Source organism: Aquarana catesbeiana, linkage group LG07, assembly GCF_042186555.1.
Source record: "Aquarana catesbeiana isolate 2022-GZ linkage group LG07, ASM4218655v1, whole genome shotgun sequence".
Lineage (NCBI taxonomy): Eukaryota > Metazoa > Chordata > Amphibia > Anura > Ranidae > Aquarana > Aquarana catesbeiana.
Window position 1 is genome coordinate 340,232,430 of NC_133330.1, and position 23,722 is coordinate 340,256,151.

At 45.1% G+C, this 23,722-nt stretch overlaps 1 protein-coding gene across 4 annotated transcripts in view; it reads left to right on the forward strand.

Annotated features, from left to right (window-relative positions):
• The window catches only part of ST3GAL3 (ST3 beta-galactoside alpha-2,3-sialyltransferase 3), a gene marked incomplete at its 3' end in the record, with an annotated part of 495,733 nt that overhangs the window by 84,596 nt on the left and 387,415 nt on the right, over window positions 1-23,722 (forward strand). For all 4 annotated transcript variants that reach the window (XM_073593923.1, XM_073593922.1, XM_073593925.1 and 1 more), the window contains 1 exon segment: window positions 15,623-15,767. In XM_073593923.1, coding sequence (XP_073450024.1) covers window positions 15,647-15,767 — 121 coding nt within the window.

Below are 23,722 nucleotides of genomic sequence, written 5' to 3' on the forward strand. Positions count from 1 at the left end.
CTTGCCGCCCGCCATATAGCAGAATGACGGCGGCAAAGTGGTTTCAATATCCTGACCGGGCATCATATGACGTCTTTCAGGATATTGAGCCCCCCGGGGGGGCCGCGCATCGCGGCGATCGTTCTTGTGGCAATCGTCAGTCTGACACCCCGCAACTCCGATCTAGGTAAAGAGTCTCTGAAGGAGGCTCTTTACCACGTGATCAGCCTTGTCCAATCACAGCTGATCACGATGTAAACAGGAAGAGACGGTGATCGGCTTTTCCTCACTGGCGTCTGACAGACATGACTAGAGGAGAACCGATTGGCTGCTCCTCTGACAGGGGAGGTCTGTGCTGATCGATTATCAGCGCAGCTCCCCCCCCCCCCCCCCCGAGGATGCCCACACTGCACCACCAGGACTACCAGTGATGTTACCACCAGGGATGCCAATCAGTGCCCACAATGGATGCCAATCAGTGCCCACAATGGCCATCACTGATTGGCAGGCATTATTGTTTGGCACTGATTGGCATTCATCAGTACCATACATTACAGTACATCCGTGCCACCTATCAGTGCCCATCAGTGCTGCATATCAGTGCCACCTTATCAGTGCCCGTCAGTGCAGCCCCATCAGTGAAGGCGAAAACTTACTTATTTACAAAGTTTTGTAACCAAAACAAAAAAAAAACATATTTTTTTCAAATATTTCGGTCTTTTTTTTTATTTGTTTAGCAGAAAATAAAAACCGCAGAGGTGATCAAATACCACCAAAAGTAATCTCTATTTGTGGGAGCAAAATGATAAAAATGTAGTTTGTGTACAGTGTAGCATGACCGCGCAATTGTCATTCAAAGTGTGACAGCGCTGAAAGCTGAAAATTGGTCAGGGCAGGAGGGTGTATAAGTGCCCCCCGGTATTGAAGTGGTTAAGGATAGTGATGATTATTATTATTATACAGGATTTATATAGTGCCAATAGTTTACTCAGAACTTTTTAAAATGGGTGCAGACAGTACAATTACAATGCAGTTTAATACAGTAGCACAAGTACTGATACTCGTCAAAATGCTTGATATTGGTACAACCCTAACTGGAACTAAGGGGCCAAGCCCAACCCCTAAAAAAACAACTTCACACCATAATCCCCCCCTCCCCCACATAACCCCCCCTCCCCTACACCATAATCCCCCCTCCCCCACGCCATAATTCCCCCTCCCCCACACTATAATCCCCCCTCCCCCACACCATAATCCCCCCTCCCCCACACCATAATCCCCCCTCCCCCACACTATAATCCCCCCCTCCCCCACACTATAATCCCCCCCTCCCCCACACCATAATCCCCCCTCCCCCACATCATAATCCCCCCTCCCCCACACCATAATCCCCCCTCCCCCACACCATAATCCCCCCTCCCCCACACTATAATCCCCCCCTCCCCCACACTATAATCCCCCCCTCCCCCACACCATAATCCCCCCTCCCCCACATCATAATCCCCCCTCCCCCACATCATAATCCCCCCTCCCCCACACCATAATCCCCCTTCCCCCACACCATAATCCCCCCTCCCCCACACCATAATCCCCCCTCCCCCACACCATAATCCTCCCTCCCCCACATCATAATCCCCCCTCCCCCACACCATAATCCCCCCTCCCCCACATCATAATCCCCCCTCCCCCACATCATAATCCCCCCTCCCCCACACCATAATCCCCCCTCCCCCACACCATAATCCCCCCTCCCCCACACTATAATCCCCCCCTCCCCCACACCATAATCCCCCCTCCCCCACATCATAATCCCCCCTCCCCCACACTATAATCCCCCCTCCCCCACACTATAATCCCCCCTCCCCCACACTATAATCCCCCCCTCCCCCACACCATAATCCCCCCTCCCCCACATCATAATCCCCCCTCCCCCACACTATAATCCCCCCTCCCCCACACTATAATCCCCCCACACCATAATCCCCTCTCCACCAAATGATTTGGTTCTAACTTTTTATAGCAAAATATATTGATTGTTACATGTGAACGAAAAGTGCCAGAAAAGGCCGGGGGACTGGAGGTAACATTTGATTTTGAAATCTTTATTGAACAGAAAACCACATACACTGATAGAAATTCATTTGCGGGTTGAAAAGGAACATCAATTTGACTCTATTAATGACTAGAACAATGAACCAACTTTCTTAGGACCTTCTTTTCCTGAGAATTTTTGAAATTCTACCCATCTATGGCCAGCTTAGGGCCCCTTTTCACACTGTGCCGTCAGCGGTAAAGCGGCGCTATTTTTAGCCCCGCTTTACCGTTGTTTTAACGCCGCTGTTCGGCCGCTAGCGGGGCAGTTTTAACACCAAAAAGGGGTTAAATCCGCCTGCAAAATGCCGCCAGGACGGTGTTTTGCTGGCGGTATCGCAGCGCTGCCCCATTGATTTCAATGTGGAGCAGCGGTGGAGGAGCGGTGGAGGAGGGGTGAGTTCACCGCTCCAAAGAAGCTGCTGGCACGACTTTTTCTGACGCCCGGCCAGCGCACCGCTCCAGTGTGAATGCACTTGGGGCTTTCACACTGGAGCCAATGGAGCCGCTGTTTTGGGGCGGTTTGCATGCGCTATTTTTAACGCTATATCGCCTTCAAAACGCTCCAGTGTGAAAGGGGTCTTAGGCTGGATTCACATCTATGGCATTTTTGCAGATTTGCACTGCAGAACGTGTTCCACAGGAAACCATGTTAAATGGACTGTAGTGCAAATCTGCAAAATGCAAAAAGCACTAAAAATGCCACAAGGTGTGAATCCAGACATGCCACTTATTACAGGAGCCTGCAAGTGTCAGTCTTGGCTTCTGTATTTGCAAATGTCGACCCCAAAAACCCTCCATTTTTACCTGTGTAGATGAAATTATTATTATTATTATTTTTTTTGCTATCTTGAACTTGTGCAGAGGATCCCGTCTTGCACGGTTCTGCATGTGTGAGCTTCTGCAGAGTTTATTGATCGATCTGCCGAGGATTGAGTGAACGATGTGGGCGTCCTTCCGCCTTCCTCTATTTTTCCCTCATGTATATATATATATATATTTTTTATCAAATGCAGAAGTCTGCTCCGTATTATCGGATAACCGCAGAAAGTGGTTTCATTCTTACTACTTGTATGAAAGCTCCCCGAACAGGAATCACATATGAGGTAATAGACCACAATCCTACACAGACACATAGCAATACAATCCAGCCGGAGAGAAATGGGTGGGCTGCCGTTGCCGATCCCCTTGTGAAAATGCCGGGTTGACGTGCAAAGTGCGGCACTTAAAGCAGGAAGTACGCGGCATCTGAGCACCATAAACCAAAAAAACGCTGTTTAATTCATTCATTTTGCAAGGTACGTTCACCTTTAAAAATAAATAAATAAAGGCACTTTTGTTTTTTGCAGGTAATAAAATGTGAAATTATTAATTTTTTTCTAAGGCGCCTGCAGAGCATTGCGCCTGCGATCAGCAGGTCAGGGGTGCGATGTCCAGCTCCTGCAAACTCACGGCATGCATCCTACAGAAGAGGATCAATGAACTACGAGAGCGCTCACCGGCGCCCCCTCCAGCTCATTGAAAAACTACAAGCCCCGTCAGTGGCTGATGGTACTTGTAGGCATTCATTCACAGGAAACTGTAAATGAATGGGCGGAGCCACACACAGCAAAAATGCAAGAATGTGACAGCAGATGCGGGGAGAAGATCCCCCAGTGCACTGTCACAGGGAGGGGAGAGCTGCAGATGCTGAAACATGTTTTATGTTCCTCCCTAAAAATGGGTGGAACATGGTCCAAAAAGTGAACTTTTATATTTTAATTTAATGTTAATTAAATATTAATTAATTAACCTTTAATATTAAAAGCAAACTCACTCACCCATTCATCCATGTCTCCATGTTTTATTTTGCTGAAAAATCATCTTGAACCCCCCCCCCCCCCAAACCATTTCTGGCTGTGGCCATCTTGAGTAATGCCAAATGAGTCGTGTAGTATTTACTTCCTGCAATCCATCTGCCTTTAGCTCAGGCATGCAGGCAGGAGGGAATGCCTAAAGAGAAAGCCCCTTCCTCCATGAAGACTCCTGGGGTTTATGACGTCATTTTGGCCTAGGCCAGAAACCAGGAAGCAACTGAAGAAATGTTAAAAAAAAAGTTTTAAACAAGTAAATATAATCTACCTTCCTACCTAGTAATGCTAACAGCATAAAAAGTACAAATAGTCAATCCTGATTGAGAGAGTGAATTTCCACTGTAAAGTATAACTAAAGGCAAATATGTTTGTTTTTTTTTTTTTAGTTTTGGACAGAATGGAGAGAAATTAGAACCCCTGTCAGGTTTTTATTGCTGTCTGTGCCCCTTATAAAGAGAAAATAGCCAGTGTTGATTGATAGAGTTTAGGTCTGCTTTGAAGTGGTTGAAAAAGGCAGTTTTTTTTTTTTTTTTTTTTACCTGAAATAAAAAAGAGGTTTATATATAGTGTCTTCAAAAAGTATTCATACCTCTTGAAATTTTCCACATTTTGTCATGTTACAAAGAAATATGTAAATGTATTTTATTGGGATTTTATGTGATAGACCAACACAAAGTGGCACATAATTGTGAAGTGGAAAGAAAATGATAAATGGTTTTCAATTTTTTTTACAAATAAACATCTGAAAAGTGTGTGTGTGTGTGTGTGTGTGTGTGTGGGGGGGGGTACATTTGTATGGCGCCCCCTTTACTCTGATACCCCTAACTAAAATCTAGTGGAACCAATTGCCTTCAGAAGTCACCTAATTAGTAAATAGAGTCCACCTGTGTGCTATTTTATCTCAGTATAAATACAGCTGTTCTGTGAAGCCCTCAGAGGTTTGTTAGAGAACCTTAGCGAACGAACAGCATCATGAAGGCCAAGGAACACACCAGACAGATCTTTTTGTCCCAGCACTGGATGCCATTTGTGCGGTAGACAGGGGCTCTTTGCATCAGAGCTTTCCTACAGGAGCTGGAACACGGAGAAAGGTTTGCCCACCAGGTTGGTGGCTGTTCGGGGATGAAATCCATCGGCCTTGAATGCATTGCATACAGTGTTGCCTCCACATGGATACAAAGTTTCCTCCAGACGTCACAAGAAAACGTTCAGCGATCGTCGCTATCTTTGATGTTCTGTAACCAATTCTAGACGACTTCTGTGGTAATAAAGACACTTTGTACCGTGTGAAGGAAGAGATTGATGCTAAGTGGGATGTTGCGGTTTTATTCTTCACATTCATAATTATCGCAATCACCACAGCCAGAAAATTCTGAGCTGCAACATCTGTGTGAAAGTTGAGGAGGAACACAGCGCGCTTCTGTTTCATAACTGACATCTGATCTCTGACTGCATCCTTTCCAGAGCTACGATCTTCAATATTCATTTCTACAGTGTGCGCCGGATGAATGGACGATGAGATGAACATTTCCTAAGGGTTACACCCCCAGCGCCATCCGTTCATTGCATTCTGTAGACGAGATTACCAAGGCCGACCATATACGGTTCAGCAGGAACCAGCCGAGATTCAAACCGTTAATGGGCAGTCTGAATGTACCAAGTTGATGGGCAGTCTGAATGTTCCAAGTTGATCGATCGATCAACTTAGGTACAACCAGCCTCCCAGATTCTCTTACGTGTATCGCTAGCAGCTGCTTTAGCCACTATCTTCTCCCAGCAAGGACAGCTTCCCCCCCCGTCCATCCCCGCTGGGAACAGACAATAGCTCGGCAGCAGTGGCGGCTGGTGTTTTTATTTTTTATTTTTTTGCAGCGGCTCCTGTGGCGGCAGGTGGTGGGCAGCGGCTACTGTGTCAGCAGGCGGCGGGCAGCGACTCCCGTATCCGCAGGCAGTGGGCATCGGCTCCTGTGTCCTCGCCTGCTCCTCTGCATCATGGCGGCTTCCGCCGTGCGTCTCCCCCCTCCTCCTCCTAGGCCAACTAGGATCACCTGTCGCTTAAGCCAATCAGGTGACGGGTCTCAAGACCTACTTCCTGATTGGCCAGGAGGAGGGTCAGTGTGGCAATAGCGAATATTCGTTCTCTATTGTCACACAACTGGGTGGGCTCAGAGCGCAGTGCTCTGCGCCCCGAGCCCACCCTTTTTTAAAGTCTATAAGAGCCTCAGGCTCTAATCGCGCGTTTCGAAAAAAACAACACCTCCCCCCATTGGAATCCATGCGTCCGGCACCCTGTATGCAGATCGGGGGCCAGGCGCATGGATGGGGGGGGGGCGGCGCCCGTGCGCCCCTAATGGACGGGCCGCCACTGCTCACTCTGCTCACTCTGCTCCCCTTCCCATCAGTAACTGTTCAACCTTTGCTATCCTTGCTCCTCTCTCTTAGCCCTGACTTAGAAAATCAGATTACTCTGCTCCCCCTTCCATCAGTAATTCTGCAGCTCCACCCACCGTGCTCCCCCTCCCATCACTAACTGCAACTTTGCTTGCCCTGCAATCATAAGGCAAGGAACTTTAGGTGCCGCTCCGGGTCCCCACTCCAACGAACTCCAGTGACTCACACGAAAAGGGTGCCGGAATGGAAAGTGTGCGTCAATATACATACAAACAAGAGAAAAAAAGACAAATGTAGCACAATAAGAGCCCAAGTGTTAAGAGTAGGAGCGGCTTCAGCCCGACTCCATTCAGGCCATGCCACTGACGTGTTTCGACCCCACCCACAGGGCCTGGCCATGAAGGTCTGTTGACTCTTGGGCTCTTGTTGGTGTGAGATATTTGGGCTTTTTTTCCTCTTAGCTCTGACTTGGCTTACTCTGCTCCCTCTCCCAGCAGTGTCTTAGCAGCTCAACTCTTCCTGTAACCCCCCCCCCCCCCCCAACAATAGCATAGTGTCTAAGCTCACTTGCTACCTCTCTCAGTGGTGACTCAGCAGCTCCGCTCCCCCTCTTAGTAGTGACTCTGCAGCACAGCTCCTCCTCTTAGTAATGACTCAGCAGCACAGCTCCTCCTCTTAGTAATGACTCAGCAGCACAGCTCCTCCTCTCAGTAATGACTCAGCAGCACAGCTCCTCCTCCTAGTAGTGACTCAGCAGCACAGCTCCTCCTCTCAATAATGACTTATAGCATAGCTCCTCCTCCTAGTGGTGACTCAGCAGCACAGCTCCTCCTCTCAGTAATGACTCAGCAGCACAGCTCCTTCTCTCAGTAATGACTCAGCAGCATAGCTCCTCCTCCTAGTGATGACTCAGCAGCACAGCTCCTCCTCTCAGTAATGACTGAGCAGTACAGCTCCTACTTTCAGTAATGACTCAGCAGCACAGCTCCTCCTCTCAATAATGACTCATAGCATAGCTCCTCCTCCTAGTGGTGACTCAGCAGCACAGCTCCTCCTCTCAATAATGACTCATAGCATAGCTCCTCCTCCTAGTGGTGACTCAGCAGCACAGCTCCTCCTCTCAATAATGACTCATAGCATAGCTCCTCCTCCTAGTGGTGACTCAGCAGCACAGCCCCTCCTCTCAATAATGACTCATAGCATAGCTCCTCCTCCTAGTGGTGACTCAACAGCACAGCTCCTCCTCCTAGTGGTGACTCAGCAGCACAGCTCCTCCTCCTAGTGGTGACTCAGCAGCACAGCTCCTCCTAGTGACTCAGCAGCACAGCTCCTTCTCTTAGTAATGACTCAGCAGCACAGCTCCTCCTAGTAGTGACTCAGCAGCACAGCTCCTCCTCCTAGTGGTGACTCAGCAGCACAGCTCCTCCTAGTGACTCAGCAGCACAGCTCCTTCTCTTAGTAATGACTCAGCAGCACAGCTCCTCCTCCTAGTAGTGACTCAGCAGCACAGCTCCTCCTCTCAGTAATGACTCAGCAGCACAGCTCCTCCTCTCAGTAATGACTCAGCAGCACAGCTCCTCCTTCTAGTGGTGACTCAGCAGCACAGCTCCTCCTCTTACTAATGACTCAGCAGCACAGCTCCTCCTCCTAGTAGTGACTCAGCAGCACAGCTCCTCCTCTTACTAATGACTCAGCAGCACAGCTCCTCCTCCTAGTAGTGACTCAGCAGCACAGCTCCTCCTCCTAGTAGTGACTCAGCAGCACAGCTCCTCCTCTCAGTAATGACTCAGCAGCACAGCTCCTCCTCCTAGTAGTGACTCAGCAGCACAGCTCCTCCTCCTAGTAGTGACTCAGCAGCACAGCTCCTCCTCTCAGTAATGACTCAGCAGCACAGCTCCTCTTCCTAGTAGTGCAGCCCTTCTCAGCAGTAACTTAGCGGCTCAGCTCACCCCGATACCTGTTTCAGCATTGACTGAGCAACTCTGCTCCCCCTTCCCTACTCAGCCGGTCAGCTTATGCTGCTCCCCCCCCCCCCCCCAGCAGTGACTTGGCTACCCTTTCATGGAGTACAGGGATTTTTGTGAGCTGTGATTAATACTTGAAAGTATAACTTAACATGGTGCACTTATCCTATATAATGAATCAGATTTATGTAGATAAGTTAGTTAATTTTGTAGACATCAGTTAGATGTTTATTTACAGCCTATCCTGGGTTCCAAAAATCACAGCTTCATAAAGGGGAGACCAAAACAATAAGGGGAGAAAAGAGTCCGGGGAGCAGAATGACAACATTGAGGACATCTCCAGCTCATACAGAGAATACGTTTCGTCTCGTACCTCACACCCCCATGATTTGGGGCAATTCTATTTTCTCATGTATATTTCTCTGACAATAAGATGCAATCAAACTCACCCCTTTGGGGGCTTATACCCAGTTGGTAGGCTCCTTTAAATGTCAAATCATGCCTGTATTTGTCATGACAACCAATAAAATCTGATGCCGAAGGGTCCTTCTCATTTCCTCTCCCCTTATCTTTAATATCTCAGCGAATCCTTAATTCCCCCTTCATTTAACAGACATTTGTCGTTGTGTCATCGCTCTTTTGTAACCATTGATGTTTTTAGCATGAAATTTGCACACAGCCAAAGTATTGCTTTAAAAAAAACGCAACTTCCTCCTGCCAGCAAAATTCTGAAAAAAAAAAAAGTATCCTTTTTCCTACTAACAAAATAACATATAAAGGTTCATAACACGCCCAATAATATGTAGACATGTGACCTGTACTATGTAATAGAGATTCTGGATAAAATGAGAATCACAGTTCTTTTTTTTTGCTTAAAATAAAGATCACGATTCTCGTGGCGTAACATCACCTTTCATGTTATACAAAAAAATTGGGCTAACTTTACTCTTTGTTTTTTATTTTTTTTAATTCATTGAAGTGTGTTTTTTCCCAGAAAATTTTGTTTAAAAGACCGCAAATACAGTGTGACATAAAATATTGCAACGACCACCATTTTATTCTTTAGGGTCTTTGCAAAATATATATATATATATATTATACGATATTTGAGGGTTCTAAGTCATTTTCTAGCAAAAAATACAGAGCAGAGTTACGCCTGGGAAAAAAATTAAATTACAAGTCTGCAGCTGCTACCTTTTAATATGAGGACACTTACCTGTCCAGGGAGCCCGCCATGTCAGCACCTGAAGCCGACCCGTCACTCAGCTCCGGGTGCAGGCGCCGCCATCCTTACTAAGGGAAACAGAAAGTGAAGCCTTGCGGCTTGTTTCCTACTGCGCATGCAGTTTTTTAACAAACATATCATCCTTACCTTCACTATGCAGCTCGTTTTGCACAGAGTGGCCCCGAACCTCCTCTTCTGGGGTCCCCCGGCGGCTCTCTTGGCTCCTCCCCACATCAGATAACCCCCTAGGAGAAACGCTCTCCCGGGGGGGGGGGTAACCTTGCGGGCGCGCTCCCGAGTCCAAAATTCGGCGGCCATAGCCATCGAATGTATGACTCGGCCCTGCCTCCCGGCGCCCGCGTCATTGGATTTGATTGACAGCAGTGGGAGCCAATGGCTGCGTTGTTATCAATCTATCGAATCAAGAGCCAAGAACCCCAGGCAGAGAGACAGCGTGTCCCCACCGGGTCAAGTTCCAGGGCTCAGGTAAGTAAAACGGGGGGGGGCGTCACTGACAGGTGTTTTTTCACCTTAAAGTGGTGTTCCGGCCGAATTTATACTTTTTAAATAAAAGTACCCCTATAATACACAAGCTTAATGTATTCTAGTAAAGTTAGTCTGTAAACTAAGGTCTGTTTTGTTAGTTTATAGCAGTAGTTTGTTATTTTATAAACTTACAGCAGGCCGCGGCCATCTTAACCGGTTCAATACCGGGCATTTTCACCCCCTTCCTTCCCTGCCCAATTTTTAGTTTTCAGCGCTGTCGCACTTTAAACGACAATTGCGCGGTCGTGCAACGTTGTACCCAAAAAAAATCGATGTCCTTTTTTCCCCACAAATAGAGCTTTCTTTTGGTGGTATTTGATCGCCTCCGCGATTTTTATTTTTTGCGCTATAAACAAAAGAAGAGCGACAATTTTGAAAAAAACACAATATTTTTTACTTTTTGCTGTAATAAATATCCCAATTTTTTTTTTAAAAAAACACATTTTTTCCTCAGTTTCGGCCGATACGTATTCTTCTACATATTTTTGGTAAAAAAAAATCGCAATAAGCGTATATTGATTGGTTTGCGCAAAAGTTAGAGCGTCTACAAAATACGGGATAGATTTATGGCATTTAAAAAAAAAAAAAATCGCGATTTTTTTTTCATGACTGCGACATTATGGCGGACACTTTTGACACATTTTTGGGACCATTCACATTTATACAGCGATCAATGCTATAAAATTGCATTGATTACTGTGTAAATGTGACAGGCAGTGAAGGGGTGAACCACTAGGGGGCGGGGAGGGGTTAATATGTTTCCTAGGGAATGCTTCTAACTGTAGGGGGAGGGGACGCACAAGGGGAGGAGACCGATCAGTGTTCCTCCGTTCTGGGAACACAGATCGCTCTCCTCAGAGCTGACAGGCTGTGGATCTGTGTGTTTACACACACAGATCCACGGTCCGGCCCGGCTAACGGGCAATCGCGTGTGCCCGGCGGACATCGCGGCCGCCGGGCACACGCACCGGGTCCCGAGCAACGTGGCGCGCACGCGCCCCCTAGCCGGCCGGGAATACCAGGACGTCATATGACGTCCACCCAGGATGGGAGATCCCATCCCAGGACGTCATATGACTATATGTGGGTAGGGAAGTGGTTAAGTGTGGGCATCTGAAGCCAGACTGTATTTCTTCCTGCATCTCATCCTTGCAGATCTCGCACATGCTCAGTGCAGCACAAGCAGTGTAATAGGTTTCAGGTCAGGTTTCCATAGCAACGGCAGTTTCAGAGGAAGTTGCCGCCCCTTCCCAGAAGGCATTGCAAACAGGAAATGATGCGATGGGCCGTGGCCAGGGAGGAGGAAGTGAAAAATGAATACAGCAGATATACAGTAGGTGCTGAGAAAAAAAAAAAAAATCCAATTTGTTTACAGTGCAGAGTTTAGTGAGGGATGGTGAAGAGTTGTAAAAGTGGGTGGAACTCCACTTTAATGCAAAGGATGAACACGAGGGTTTACAACCCCTTTGTCCCCGCCCTTCTAGATTGTAAGCTCTAAGGAGCAGGACCCTCTGATCCCTCCTGTATTGAATTGTATTGTAACTGTACTGTCTGCCCTCATGTTGTAAAGCGCTGTGCAAACTGTTGGCGCCATATAAATCCTGTATAATAATAATAACCCCTTCAGGCCGACCGTATCAAAATTTACATTCATGGCTCGAAGGGGTTATACCGGGGTGATATGCAGCTGTAGGCATCACCCCGGTACAGGTTTTTTAGAGCGGTCCGTTGGCTTTTAGTGATGACAACCGATGCGGCTAAAAAGCCGCTCGGCTGTTATCCTAAAGGAGCGGGAGGGGACGGCCCCCCTTCCACCGGCTAGGCTGAGAGCTGAACAAAGCCGGATTCGGCTCCGATCGAATCTCCGATGTAAAATTTCTGAAGCGACTTCACAACGTCACTTCCGGTTTACTCGGCTGCCAATGGTGCCGATTTAAAAAAATTACAATATTCAGAATCACCACATAAAATTTTTGAAAACTTTTAAGTGCAAAGGAGGGATTTGGGGGTCTTTTTAGACCCCCGATCCCTCCATGAAGAGGACCTGTCACCACCTATTACTGTCACAAAGGATGTTTACATTCCTTGTGACAGCAATAAAAGTGATCAAATTTTTTTTTTCTTTTTAAAGGGACAATTAAGAAAAATAAAAGTTTAAAGCGCCCCCATCCCCTCGTTCTCGCGCAACTGAGAAAACGTATACCCTGTTTCCCCGAAGATAAGCCCTACCCTGAAAATAAGACCTACAAGGACTTTAACTAGGGCTTATTTGGGGGGGGTAGGGCTTATATTGCAGCCATCACCGACAATCACACTAGGTCTTATTTTCGGGGAAACAGGGTACGTAAGATGCGCCCGCAAATCACACATGTGAGGTATCACGAGATCATCAGAGAGAGAGCAATAATTCTTGCAAAAGACCTCCTCTGTAACTTTAACCTGGTAACTGTTAATTTTTTTTAAAGCATCGCCTATGGATATTTTTAGGTACCGTAGTTTGTCACCATTCCACGAGCGTGCGCAATTTCAAATCGTGACATGTTAGGTATCTATTTACTCGGCATAACATCTTCACATTATACAAAGAAATTGGGCTGACTTTACTGTTTAGTTTTTTTTTAATTTTACTTAATGAAAGTGTCTTTTTTTTTTTTTCCCCCACAAAATTGCGTTTTGAAAGACTGCTGCGCAAATACCGTGTGACATAAAATATTGCAATGAGCGCCTTTTTTTTCTCAAGGGTCTTTGCTAAAAAAAAATATATAATATAATTTTCTAGCCAAAAAAAAAAATATGGATTTTAACTTGTAAGCAACAAATGTCAGAAATAGGCTTAGGCATGGAAGGGATAATAATTGTATAAAACAGATCATAAAATCATATTAAAATCTATTTTAAATCCAGGTTATAACAATACATAATGTAGAACATTTCACGGTGGTGAATACTTCTGTAAAGATGATTCATTCTTTTTATTAACCACTTGCCGACCGCCGCACGCCGATATACGTCGGCACAATGGCAGCGGTGGGCAAATGGGCGTACCTGTACGTCCCCTTTAATTGTCGGGGCTAGCAGGCGTGCGCCCGCCGCATACCTCGTGACCGTGCCCACGGGACCCACGGACTCGATGTCTGCCGGTGTCCCGGTGATCGTGTCACGGAGCCTCAGAATGGGGAGATGCCTATGTAAACAAGGCATTTCCCCGTTCTGCCTTGTGTCATGACAGGGATCTACTACTTCCTGTCATCAGGAGCAGTCATCGCTGTCATGTCAGTGGAAGCCCCTCCCCCCCACTGTTAGAATCACTCCCTAGGACACACTTAACCCCTTGATCGCCCCCTAGTATTTAACCCCTTTACTGCCAGTGACATTTACACAGTAATCAGTGCATTTTTATAGCACTGATCGCTGTATAAATGACAATGGTCCCTAAATAGTGTCAAAAGTGTCCGCCATAATGTTGCAGTCACGATAAAAATCGCAGATCACCGCCATTACTAATAATAAAAAAAAAAAATAATAAAAATGCCATAAAACTATCCTCTATTTTGTATACGCTATAACTTTTGCGCAAACCAATCAGTATACACTTATTGCAAATTTTTTTTTTTTTTTTACCAAAAACATGTAGAAGAATACATATCGGCCTAAGCTGAGGAAAAAATATGTTTTTTTTAGATATTTTTGGTGGATATTTATTATAGCCAAAAGTAAAAAATATAGCTTTTTTTTTTTTTTCAAAATTATCGGTCTTTTTTTGTTTATAGCGCAAAAAATAAAAACCGCAGAGGTGATCAAATACCACCAAAAGAAAGCTCTATTTGTGGGAAAAAAAGGACGTCAGTTTTGTTTGGGTGCAGCATCGCACGACCGCGCAATCGTCAGTTAAAGCGGCGCAGTGTCGAATCGCAAAAAGTGCTCTGGTCAGGAAGGGGGTAAAATCTTCCGGGGCTGAAGCGGTTAAACTTCTCTAAAAAATTCGTATTTATCTCTATGAAAGACAAACTCAAAAGGGAGGCTGTATCTATTTTTTTTTTTTTTTTTTTATATATACAAGAATGAATTCCCCACGCTCCAAACCAATAAAAACGAAAATGTAAACTAAAACAATTCCCACGCCGGCAGCTATTTTTTTGGTTAAGAAATATATAAGGAATTTGTCACAAATACCAACAGCAAAGTATTACAAATAAAGAAAGAAAAAAAAAAAAAAAAGAAAAAAAAAAAAGTATTACAAATAACACAACGCTAAAGACAGAGGCAAAGGGTTGTCGCCCTAAAAGGTGCCCCAAACAAGGACCCCCATGACCAGATCAACAGAAATGATTTTAATAAAAGCTGCACTTAAAGTGATTGTAAAGGTCATTTTTTTTTTTCTTCAAATAACAAACATGTTATACTTACCTGCTCTGTGGTCAGGTTTTACACAGCGCAGCCCCGATCCTCCTCTTCTGGGGTCCTCTGGCGGCGGTTCTGGCCCCTCTTCTTCATTAGGTGCCCCCACGGAGAGAGACGATTTCAATGGGGGGGGGGCACCCGTGCGGGCGCGCTCACGAGTCCCGCTGCTGCGTCCATTGACACAGACAGGAGGACTCGGCCCCGCCTCCCGCTGGCGTGTCACTGGATTTGATTGACAGCAGCCAATGGCTCCTGCTGCTATCGATTTATCCAATGAGGACCCAAGGCAGCAGCTGGAGCGGCCGGGTCCAGGTAAGAAAAAGGGGGGGGGGGGGGGCTGCAGCAAATAAGGCTTTTTATCCTAATGCATAGAATGCAAACTCGAGACCTTAAACCTGAAGTTTAATCTGTTTTATATTTTGCCCTCACCTGGTCCCCCTCCCCCCCTCATCAACATGATAATAAAATTAAAAAAAAATCCTTTTCACTTTTATGACATACTTATTTTAGACCAGTGATATCATCATTGGGTCTTTGTGTTTCTCTATGCAATGCAGGTAGATGATGGCTGGTGGGAGGGGGCTGTACAGAGCTTCCTGAGAACATCCCATCCCCCCCGCCTCAGTTCTCCTCTCAAGAGCCCTCAGTCCTGATGCAAGCGGTGGGAGGGGTTATACAAATATCAAAATGCCTTGATCGGTGGATGTCAGTCTGGAGGAGGGGGCGTCGGCAGCCTCTGTGATTTGACTGACAGGGGCAGCCCAGCGGCTAAGTGGTTAGCACTTCCACCTAGCCGCACTAGAGTCGCCGGTTCAAATCCCAACCACGACAATGGAGTTTTGCATGTTCTCCCTGTGCCTGCGTGGGTTTCCTCCCGGGTGCTCCGGTTTCCTCCCACACTCCACAGACATGCTGGTAGGTTAATTGGCTTATTGAGCAAATCACCTAGAAGCATCCTTCCTTGTACAGTGACCGACCGCTGCAGAGCACTGACCAATCGTATGATCCACCTGGTTTACTGCAGGGGTGTGAACGTTGTATCTGGGGCCCCTGGACACCCGGTGAGCCCCACACTCCCGCCTAGCTTGCCTTGTGCATGACCTGGCTGTGTACAGATGTTGTCATTGTGTACCCTCTGAACTGCGATGTCTCTTTATTTCTCTTTGCCGCAGGTCATGTAGGAGCGCGGGAATGCTATGAAGATGGGAGTTTTGGTGTTCATGAGGAACTTGCTGCTGGCTCTCTGCCTCTTCTTGGTACTAGGCTTTCTCTACTACTCCGCCTGGAAGCTCCACCTCCTGCGCTGGGAAGATTCACGTAAGTCCCCTCTTCTTCTAACCCCCCCACCCCCCCTATGCTCCACCTTTTCTGGTCATTAAGCTGCTGCCACAACTTCAGGCTGTGTCTCTCAGTCAGGATCAGACTCCGCCCTTCTTTCCGGTCTCAGATTTTGTGAATCGAACGTTTCCCTTAGTTTATGAGCTTCTCACGGAAAACACGGGAGGCTCGGGGGAGGGGGGGGGGGGTGGACCAGGTCCAGTGTGAGGGTGACTTCACATACAGTGCCATGACAGGCGTTTGTACTGCATTTTAAAAATGGACTGTCACCGCAAGGACACATAGAAAGGAATTTGTTTTTTGTATGTCCCAGTTACACTGCAATGCAGCCCGGAGCTGTGCTAAAATGCAGACAATGCAGCGTTTTATCACAGTACACTGTACAGAATTGCATGGCATGAATGAAGTGTAGTTTTGTACACTTTAGATAAAGTTTTTGCAAAAATAAACATGAAAAAAAAAAAAAATCACGCCACACTACCCCCTACTGCAGTTGAGAACGGACAGATTCCTGAACGCTTTACCTCTCTGCAGCTGTTCCTTCTCGACTGCGGTAGGGGGAATTGTGGTGTGCTGCTTCTTTTTTTTTTTTTTTTCTTGTTTATTTTTGTATAAACTTTAAATAAAGTGTACAAAAGTACACTTCATTTATGCAAATTCACCCTAAGACCCCTTTCACACTGGGGCGTGTTGAGGTGTTTTAGCGCTAAAAACAACACCCGTAAAGCGCCTCTCGAGCCACCCCAGTGTGAGAGCCCGAGTGCTTTCACACTGGGGGCGGAGCACTTGCAGGACAGGAAAAAAGTCCTCTTTGGGGCAGTGCGGGAGCAGTGTATACACCGCTCCTCCACCACCCCTGCCCATTTAAATGAATGAGCAACGCTGCCTAACCGCCTGCAAAGCGGCAACACAGACACTTTTAATCCTTTCTTCTGCCGTTAGCAGGGGTTAAAAGCGCCCCGCTAGCGGCCGAAAAGCGCTGCTATAACAGCGGTAAAGCACCGGTAAAGCTACGCCCCAGTGTGAAAGGGGTCTTAATGGTTTACTCTGATACATCCTTCGGTGTTCAGCCTTCACGCGGTGCGGTGTTGGAGATGGCAAACTTCCCAGCTTGTGTTCACCTGCCGATGCAAAGACCAGACATGAGCATTTTAGGATCTCACATTAGAGGGGTTTTGCCCCAAAAAGAAGAGAACTGAAGGTGAGGTCAGCAGAGGCACCCGGAGATACACGAGAACTATTTCTTCAAAAATTGGGTCTTTGTTAATAATAAGAATATTATTGTTCCGTTTTATTTCAAAAATATGTGATACAAAGAAATGAAATATTGTACTCGGGTTCTAAAATCAATAAAATAAGGACAAAAAAATATATATATATGTAAACATATAAATAAAAGCTTGAAGATAAAAAAATAATAATATATTAACACCAATTTGTTCAACATTCAGTCACAAAGGGAGATGATTCCATATTAAAGTGATTGTTACAGTGAATGCAGCTAGGTTCTTGGACCCAAAGATGAGAGGGGTATCTATCACTGTAATACAATACAGAAAACCCACAAGGGGATATGAGAGGGGACTAAATAATACCCAAAAAATAGTAGAAAAAAGTAAAGATGATATAGAGGTTAAAAAATTACAAAATGTATTCAAGCAATGTTAAAAAAAAATCTCAAAAGAGGAAAAACGTTTTACAAAAGTATTACAATACAGAATCACTAAGTAGTGCCAATATAGCAATACATAACGAGAGTGTCAGAAACCATGAATCAGACTGAGACAGAAGTACAGTTAAATCACACTTGTTTAATAATAATAATAATAAAAAGGTAAACCGAGTAAACGTAGTCAAAACATAGCCAGAGTTCAGGAACCGGTACGGATAGTCAGACAAGCCAAAACGTCAGGGAGCCAGAGATGAGCGTAGTAAAACGGCAAGCAGGATCTGGAGCCAGAAGGAATGTCAGCCAAGCGAGTATTTAACAGGAACACAGGAGAGTGTCTCTAGAGATGTGACCAAGGCGAAGGCAGAGATCATCTGGGCTGGATGGCTTAAGTAGGCAGGACTGACGAGCAGGATATCATCAACAGGTGAGTCACTGTGGAGAGATAGGAGCTGGCAATTAGCCGACAGCTGAGCAGCCATCTTAGAAAAGGAAGGGCTGAGCCCAGCCCTGACAGTGTAGACCCAAAACGTGTTAGATAATGCTGAATATCTCCGGATATCGTTCTCAAGTGGACATCTTCATCCCCTGAAGAAGTCAATTTGTTGAAACGCGTTGGTGTCTGCCAAATGTGACACCGGAGGGGGGGAGGGTTCCGAAAAGCGGAGGTTCCATTTTTGTGTGAACCTCCGCTTTAAAGCCATCATTTTTTTTATTTTATACTTACCTGCTCTGTGTAATGGTTTTGGCTTCTCCGGTAAAAGGAGGTGAGGATTGTTGCACCAAGACCAGCACACTTCAATCTCCTCAAAGAGTAAAGGTGTTGATGGGCCTTGTACACGCTGTTGTTTGTATCAGTGGTCCATATAAGATGATCAGAGATGTCCACACCCCTCCCCCAAATATTTAAAAGAGAAGTATCGGGTTCTGAAAAAAAACAAACCTATGTACTCACCTAGGTGGATGCAGCATTGGTCCCCTGCCGTCTCTAAGACCAAGAACTGAGCGATCAAAGACCGCTTATTGATCGGTTCTCAGTCTTCAGTGAGCAGAGAGCCAGTGACTGTCAGTCACCAGCTCTCTGCTTTGGCCCTCCAGTGTTCACTGGAGCGCCGGGGCTGTGGAGGGGGCGGGAGTGACCGGCTCAGGCTTGAAGCGGCATGCTGAGAGGCTGAGCCAGCTGCTGGTCAGGAATCTGAATCCCCCCCCCCCCAGAGCCTGGACTAACTGAATGATGTCGGCCAAAATGCCCCATACCAGATCAATACAAGTTAAAGGAGTGCAGAACAAAGTGCTTTCCTGTGATGTACAGGAGAAGTACGGCCAAAAGAGATTTATCTCTACTTCTCTGTTAAAGTCAGAGGACTATCTTAACTGCACCCCCCATGTAGAGAGGAGAGGGAGTGGTGCCGGTCTTCCTGAAGAATCAAAAACCTCATCAATGCATTCTGAGGCACTGCGGTGGGCCGCTTCCTCAAGAACTGTGTATAATGGAGTAAAAACCATACATAGGTATATAAGAGCCATCGGGGTTCACAGTACATAATAGTTGTGCTTTACGTTGTACATTATCAACTGGGAAACGGTTTAACATAAGAATGTATGATATAAGATATACATTGTAAATAGGAATCCGTGAATATATAGAAATTCTTATAATAATCCTGGTAATAAAATGATAATGAGTGATTAATTATGAAATAAATTTTGTATCAAATGTATTTTCAGTAATGAAAGGATGTATATTCTTTTATTTTTTTATAGTTTTTTTTGTTTATCTCTATCTATCTATCTATCTATCTATCTATCTATCTATCTATCTATCTATCTATCTATCTATCTATCTATCTATCTATCTATCTATCTATCCATTTACACACACATATATATATATATATATATATATATATATATATATATATATATATATATATATATATATATATATATAGGTATATCCGGTATATATTTTACAAAAAAAGCAATATACGTATGTGATGGATTGGGACTGTACATAGAAGGACCTGAAAAAGTACTGATTTATTGTGGATGAAAGAAGAAGAAATCATTTAATGGTAAAGTGTGTATCTTTAGCTCCTCTCTGATTGGTGGAGTGTACCTATAGCTCCTTTCTGATTGGTGGAGTTTACCTATAGCTCCTCTCTGATTGGTGGAGTGTACCTATAGCTCCTCTCTGATTGGTGGAGTGTACTTATAGCTCCTCTCTGATTGGTGGAGTGTACCTATAGCTCCTCTCTGATTGGTGGAGTGTACTTATAGCTCCTCTCTGATTGGTGGAGTGTACCTATAGCTTGTCTCTGGTTGGTGGAGTGTACCTCTAGCTCATCTCTGATTGGTGGAGTATACCTATAGCTTGCCTCTGATTGGTGGAATATAACAAAAAATGTGTAGGATACCCCACGCAACCTTGTAGGTATTGATATGTGGCTTGTCTTGTGATGGGTGGGCTGCATACAACCTAAGGCTGGCCATACATGGGTCAAATTTCGAAAAGAATTTTCTTTTGAAAATCTGAAATTTCGTGAGTTTTGTGATCCGATGGCGCCACCATTGATTTAGAAATTCGACCGACCAAGCCTTCAATCTCACCTCCCGTTGCTACAGAAAAGAATTTTCGTGGCTGGGAATCTTCTTTTTTTTTCCCGAGAATTTTCTTTCCTTGCACATGAGTATTTCTTTTTCGATTTACATTTCTCGCATGATTCTCCCATCATTGATTAGAAAATCGTTTGTTTTTCCAAAAATTTCCAACATGCCCGATTACTCAAAATTGATGGCCGCCCGAAAATCGGCTTTTGCTGCAGTCCCACTAATGGTGCAAAATTCGAGCGAAAATTCTTACATAAGATTTTCGAAAGAAAATTCTTTCGAAATTCGACCCATGTTATGGCCTGCCTAATTGTGTTCCCACAATGTGAGTGTAATAATGAGAGTGTATGTTGTTGCGCCTAGTGCCCTTAGTAGTGTCAATAAAAAAATTGTGTTTTTTATTGTTCTCTCTTTTATTATATAGACAAAAATACACAAATACATATAAAAAAATCACATTCCTATGTCAACATTCCTTATTACATATATTCCTTACAATATACAGTTATTCTCCCTATTCCCCAAACCCCACAAGAAAAAAAAAAAAGGTAACCCCCCTCTCTTCTCCCTCCCCCTGAGCCCCTAAACCTCCATCAAATTCCTCCAGCCCTCTGATTTTTTTAAACTCCATCCATTTTCCCCATATGCTCCAATATATATCCAATGAGTCCTCTACTGTATGGATTGTTTCCTCGATGGCTCTCACCATTTCCACTCTTACTCCCCACTCCTTTATATTGGGCACTTCTTGAGTTCTCCTTATGCCGCGTGCACACGACCAGTTTTGCAGTTGGAATAAACTCCGAAGGTTTCTCCGACGGAATTCCATTCAAGCGGTCTTGCCTACACACGGTCAAACCAAAGTCCGACCAAAGTCCGACCATCCAGAACGCGGCGACGTACAACATGTACGACGGGACTAGAAAAAGGAAGTTCAATAGCCAGTAGCCAATAGCTTCCGTCTCGTACTTGCTTCAGAGCATGCGTCGTATTTGGTATGTCGGAACAGCATACAGACGATCGGTTTTTCCGATAGGAATTGGTTCCGTCGGAAATATTTAGAACATGTTCCATTTTTAGGTCCGTCAGAATTTTCAGTCAGATTCTGTCGGACTTTTTTCTGTCGGACATTCCGCTCGTGTGTACGCGGCTTTAGGCTTGGGATCAGACCTTTAGCTGCATTTAGAAGGCATGGTACTAAGGTATTCTTGTATTGGGCCACCGTCTGTCTCGTATCATGAAATAGACATTCCCAGGGATCGTTCTGAATCCGTTCTCCCGTTATTTGATGGATCGCTGCTATAATTCTCCCCCCAGTAAGCTTGTTTCTTTGTACATTCCCACCACAGATGCGGTCCCCGGGGCGTCACATCCCCTCCAGCAAGTTGGGGGGGCCTTCTGCCCCGAGCCTGTGCGCTCTCTGTGGGGTCACTTACCATCTCACCAGAAGTTTATAGCGCATCTCCACTGTTCTTATATCGCTTGAGGAGAAACAGGCTGTCCTAAGGATTTTCCTTTTATGTTCCTCATCCCTAAGGAAGCCTATCTCCTCCTCCCACTTTCCCAGATGGGGGGGGATTCAGGTTCTACTTCCTTAATCGAAATTTTAGATATACTTCAATTTAAACCAAGAGGGGAGCAAAATAATTTCTCTATTAACTTCATGTGTCCTTTTCCCCGCAATGGTTGTGGTAATGATTGTGTAAAGTGCTTTAATTGTGCATACCTCCATTTATCTAGTTCTTTATTTCCACATTTCTGTGTGATTAAAGCATACGTATATATCCTATTACCTTACATCACATCTTGCAGTATTTCCTCTTCTCTTTTGCCCTTCTAATGAAATATATGTGTTCTTCTTTTTCCCTGGTTTGAAATAATTTGTGGCCAATATAGACATTAGCGGTGAATTGTATTCCCAGTGATGCAATCTCCCTAATTCGTCCCAAATCTTAAAAGTGTTTCTAGTTGGTGGGTTTGTGCTGGTAGATAAATCCCGATATTGCCGTGGTATCCAAACCATCCTTCGTAGATCTACCTTACTTTGTATTATCTCTATATTTTCCCCTCTTTGTTATGAATCCACTCTGCAATCCGGGAGACAGAGATGGCCTGATAATATTTCTCGAAATCCGGTGCTGCTAGTCCCCCTGCCCTTTTTTCCTTCACCAATGTTGCATATGCAACCCTAGGATGTTTACGTACCCATATATATTTTAGTAGCATTGATTTTTTTTTTTTCTTTTTTAAACAAAAAGCTTTTATTAATGTTTGAAAAAAAACATTAGTACAATCATATTAACATTTGTACATAAGTTTCATATAACAGTGAATAATTGACTTCAATAATAGAGTATTTACTGGTAAGGCCACCAAGGTGGTTTCGTATCCGACCTATTGTTATATTGATAAATTATTTGGAAATACTCTAGCTTTGTATAGAAAAAATCTGATTACCATTGATCTTAATTTCCTAAAATACACCCGAGATACCGCTATTGGAATCATTTTAAAAGTGTAGATCATCCTGGGTAAGATATTCATTTTTAAGGCAGTAATTCTACCTATCCATGAGAGAGGCTTTAATCTAATTTTTTTTAAATGTTCCTTGATCTTATTAAAGTGGTTATAAATCCTAAAAAAAAAAAAAATCCAAAAAAAAACAAAAAAAAAAACCAACCTGCAAGACAAAGGCATAATGAGTTAGTATGCATAGCATACTAGCTCATTATGAATTACTTACCTGAGATCCTCGTTCACCGCTCCGGCGGCCGACATCGCTCCCGGGGGTTACTTCTGGGTTTTGTGGCTCCGGCGCTGTGATTGGCCGGAGCCGCGATGATGTCACTCCCGCGCATGCACGCACTAACTTAAAGTGGAGTTCCACCCAAAAATAGAACTTCCGCTTTAAGTACTCCTCGCCTCCTGACATGCCACAATAGGCATGTCATTTTTTGGGGGGGGGGCTGGGTACCTGGTTTGGAGTGGGACTTCCTGTCCCACTTCCTCCTTCCAATTTCTGGCCGCCTAGGCGACTCCTCCTCTCCCCCTAGGCAGCCCCTCCCGCCCGGCAATGTTCTGGGACACGTCACAGGTCCCAGAACATTGCCTGGCCATTGACGGAGCACAGCGCGGCTCGCGCATGCACACTGCGCGCCCGGCTGTGAAGCCGCAAACTGTCACAGCCCCACACTTACAATGTCGGTGCCACGAAGAGGAGGGGGAGAGGAGTGTGGCTTTGGGCGGCCGAATCGCTGGACCGTGGAACAGGTGAGTGTCGGTTTATTAAAAGTCAGCAGCAGGTAGCAGCCATCCTTCGTAAATAGCCCCTCCCTTTTGTGGAAGGAAAAAAATGTATGAACAGAAGCTCAGTTGCTTTGCAAATTGCAGCGACTATCAGCAAATGGTAGTTAAAAAAAAAAAAAAACAAGAAAAAAAACGCAGGCACTATCGGCAGATAAGATAATCTTCAGTAGGTAGTAATGAATGTCTGCAGATCATGATATAGAAGAAGAGACTCGGTCTCTTTGCAGATTTAGGCGACTGTCCAAAAATGGTAACAAACAGTGGCAGTTATTATCAGCAAGCGGCAGAAACTATCAGCAGGCGAGATAATCTTCAGCCAGTAGAAATGAGTATCTGAAAGTAGCAGCAA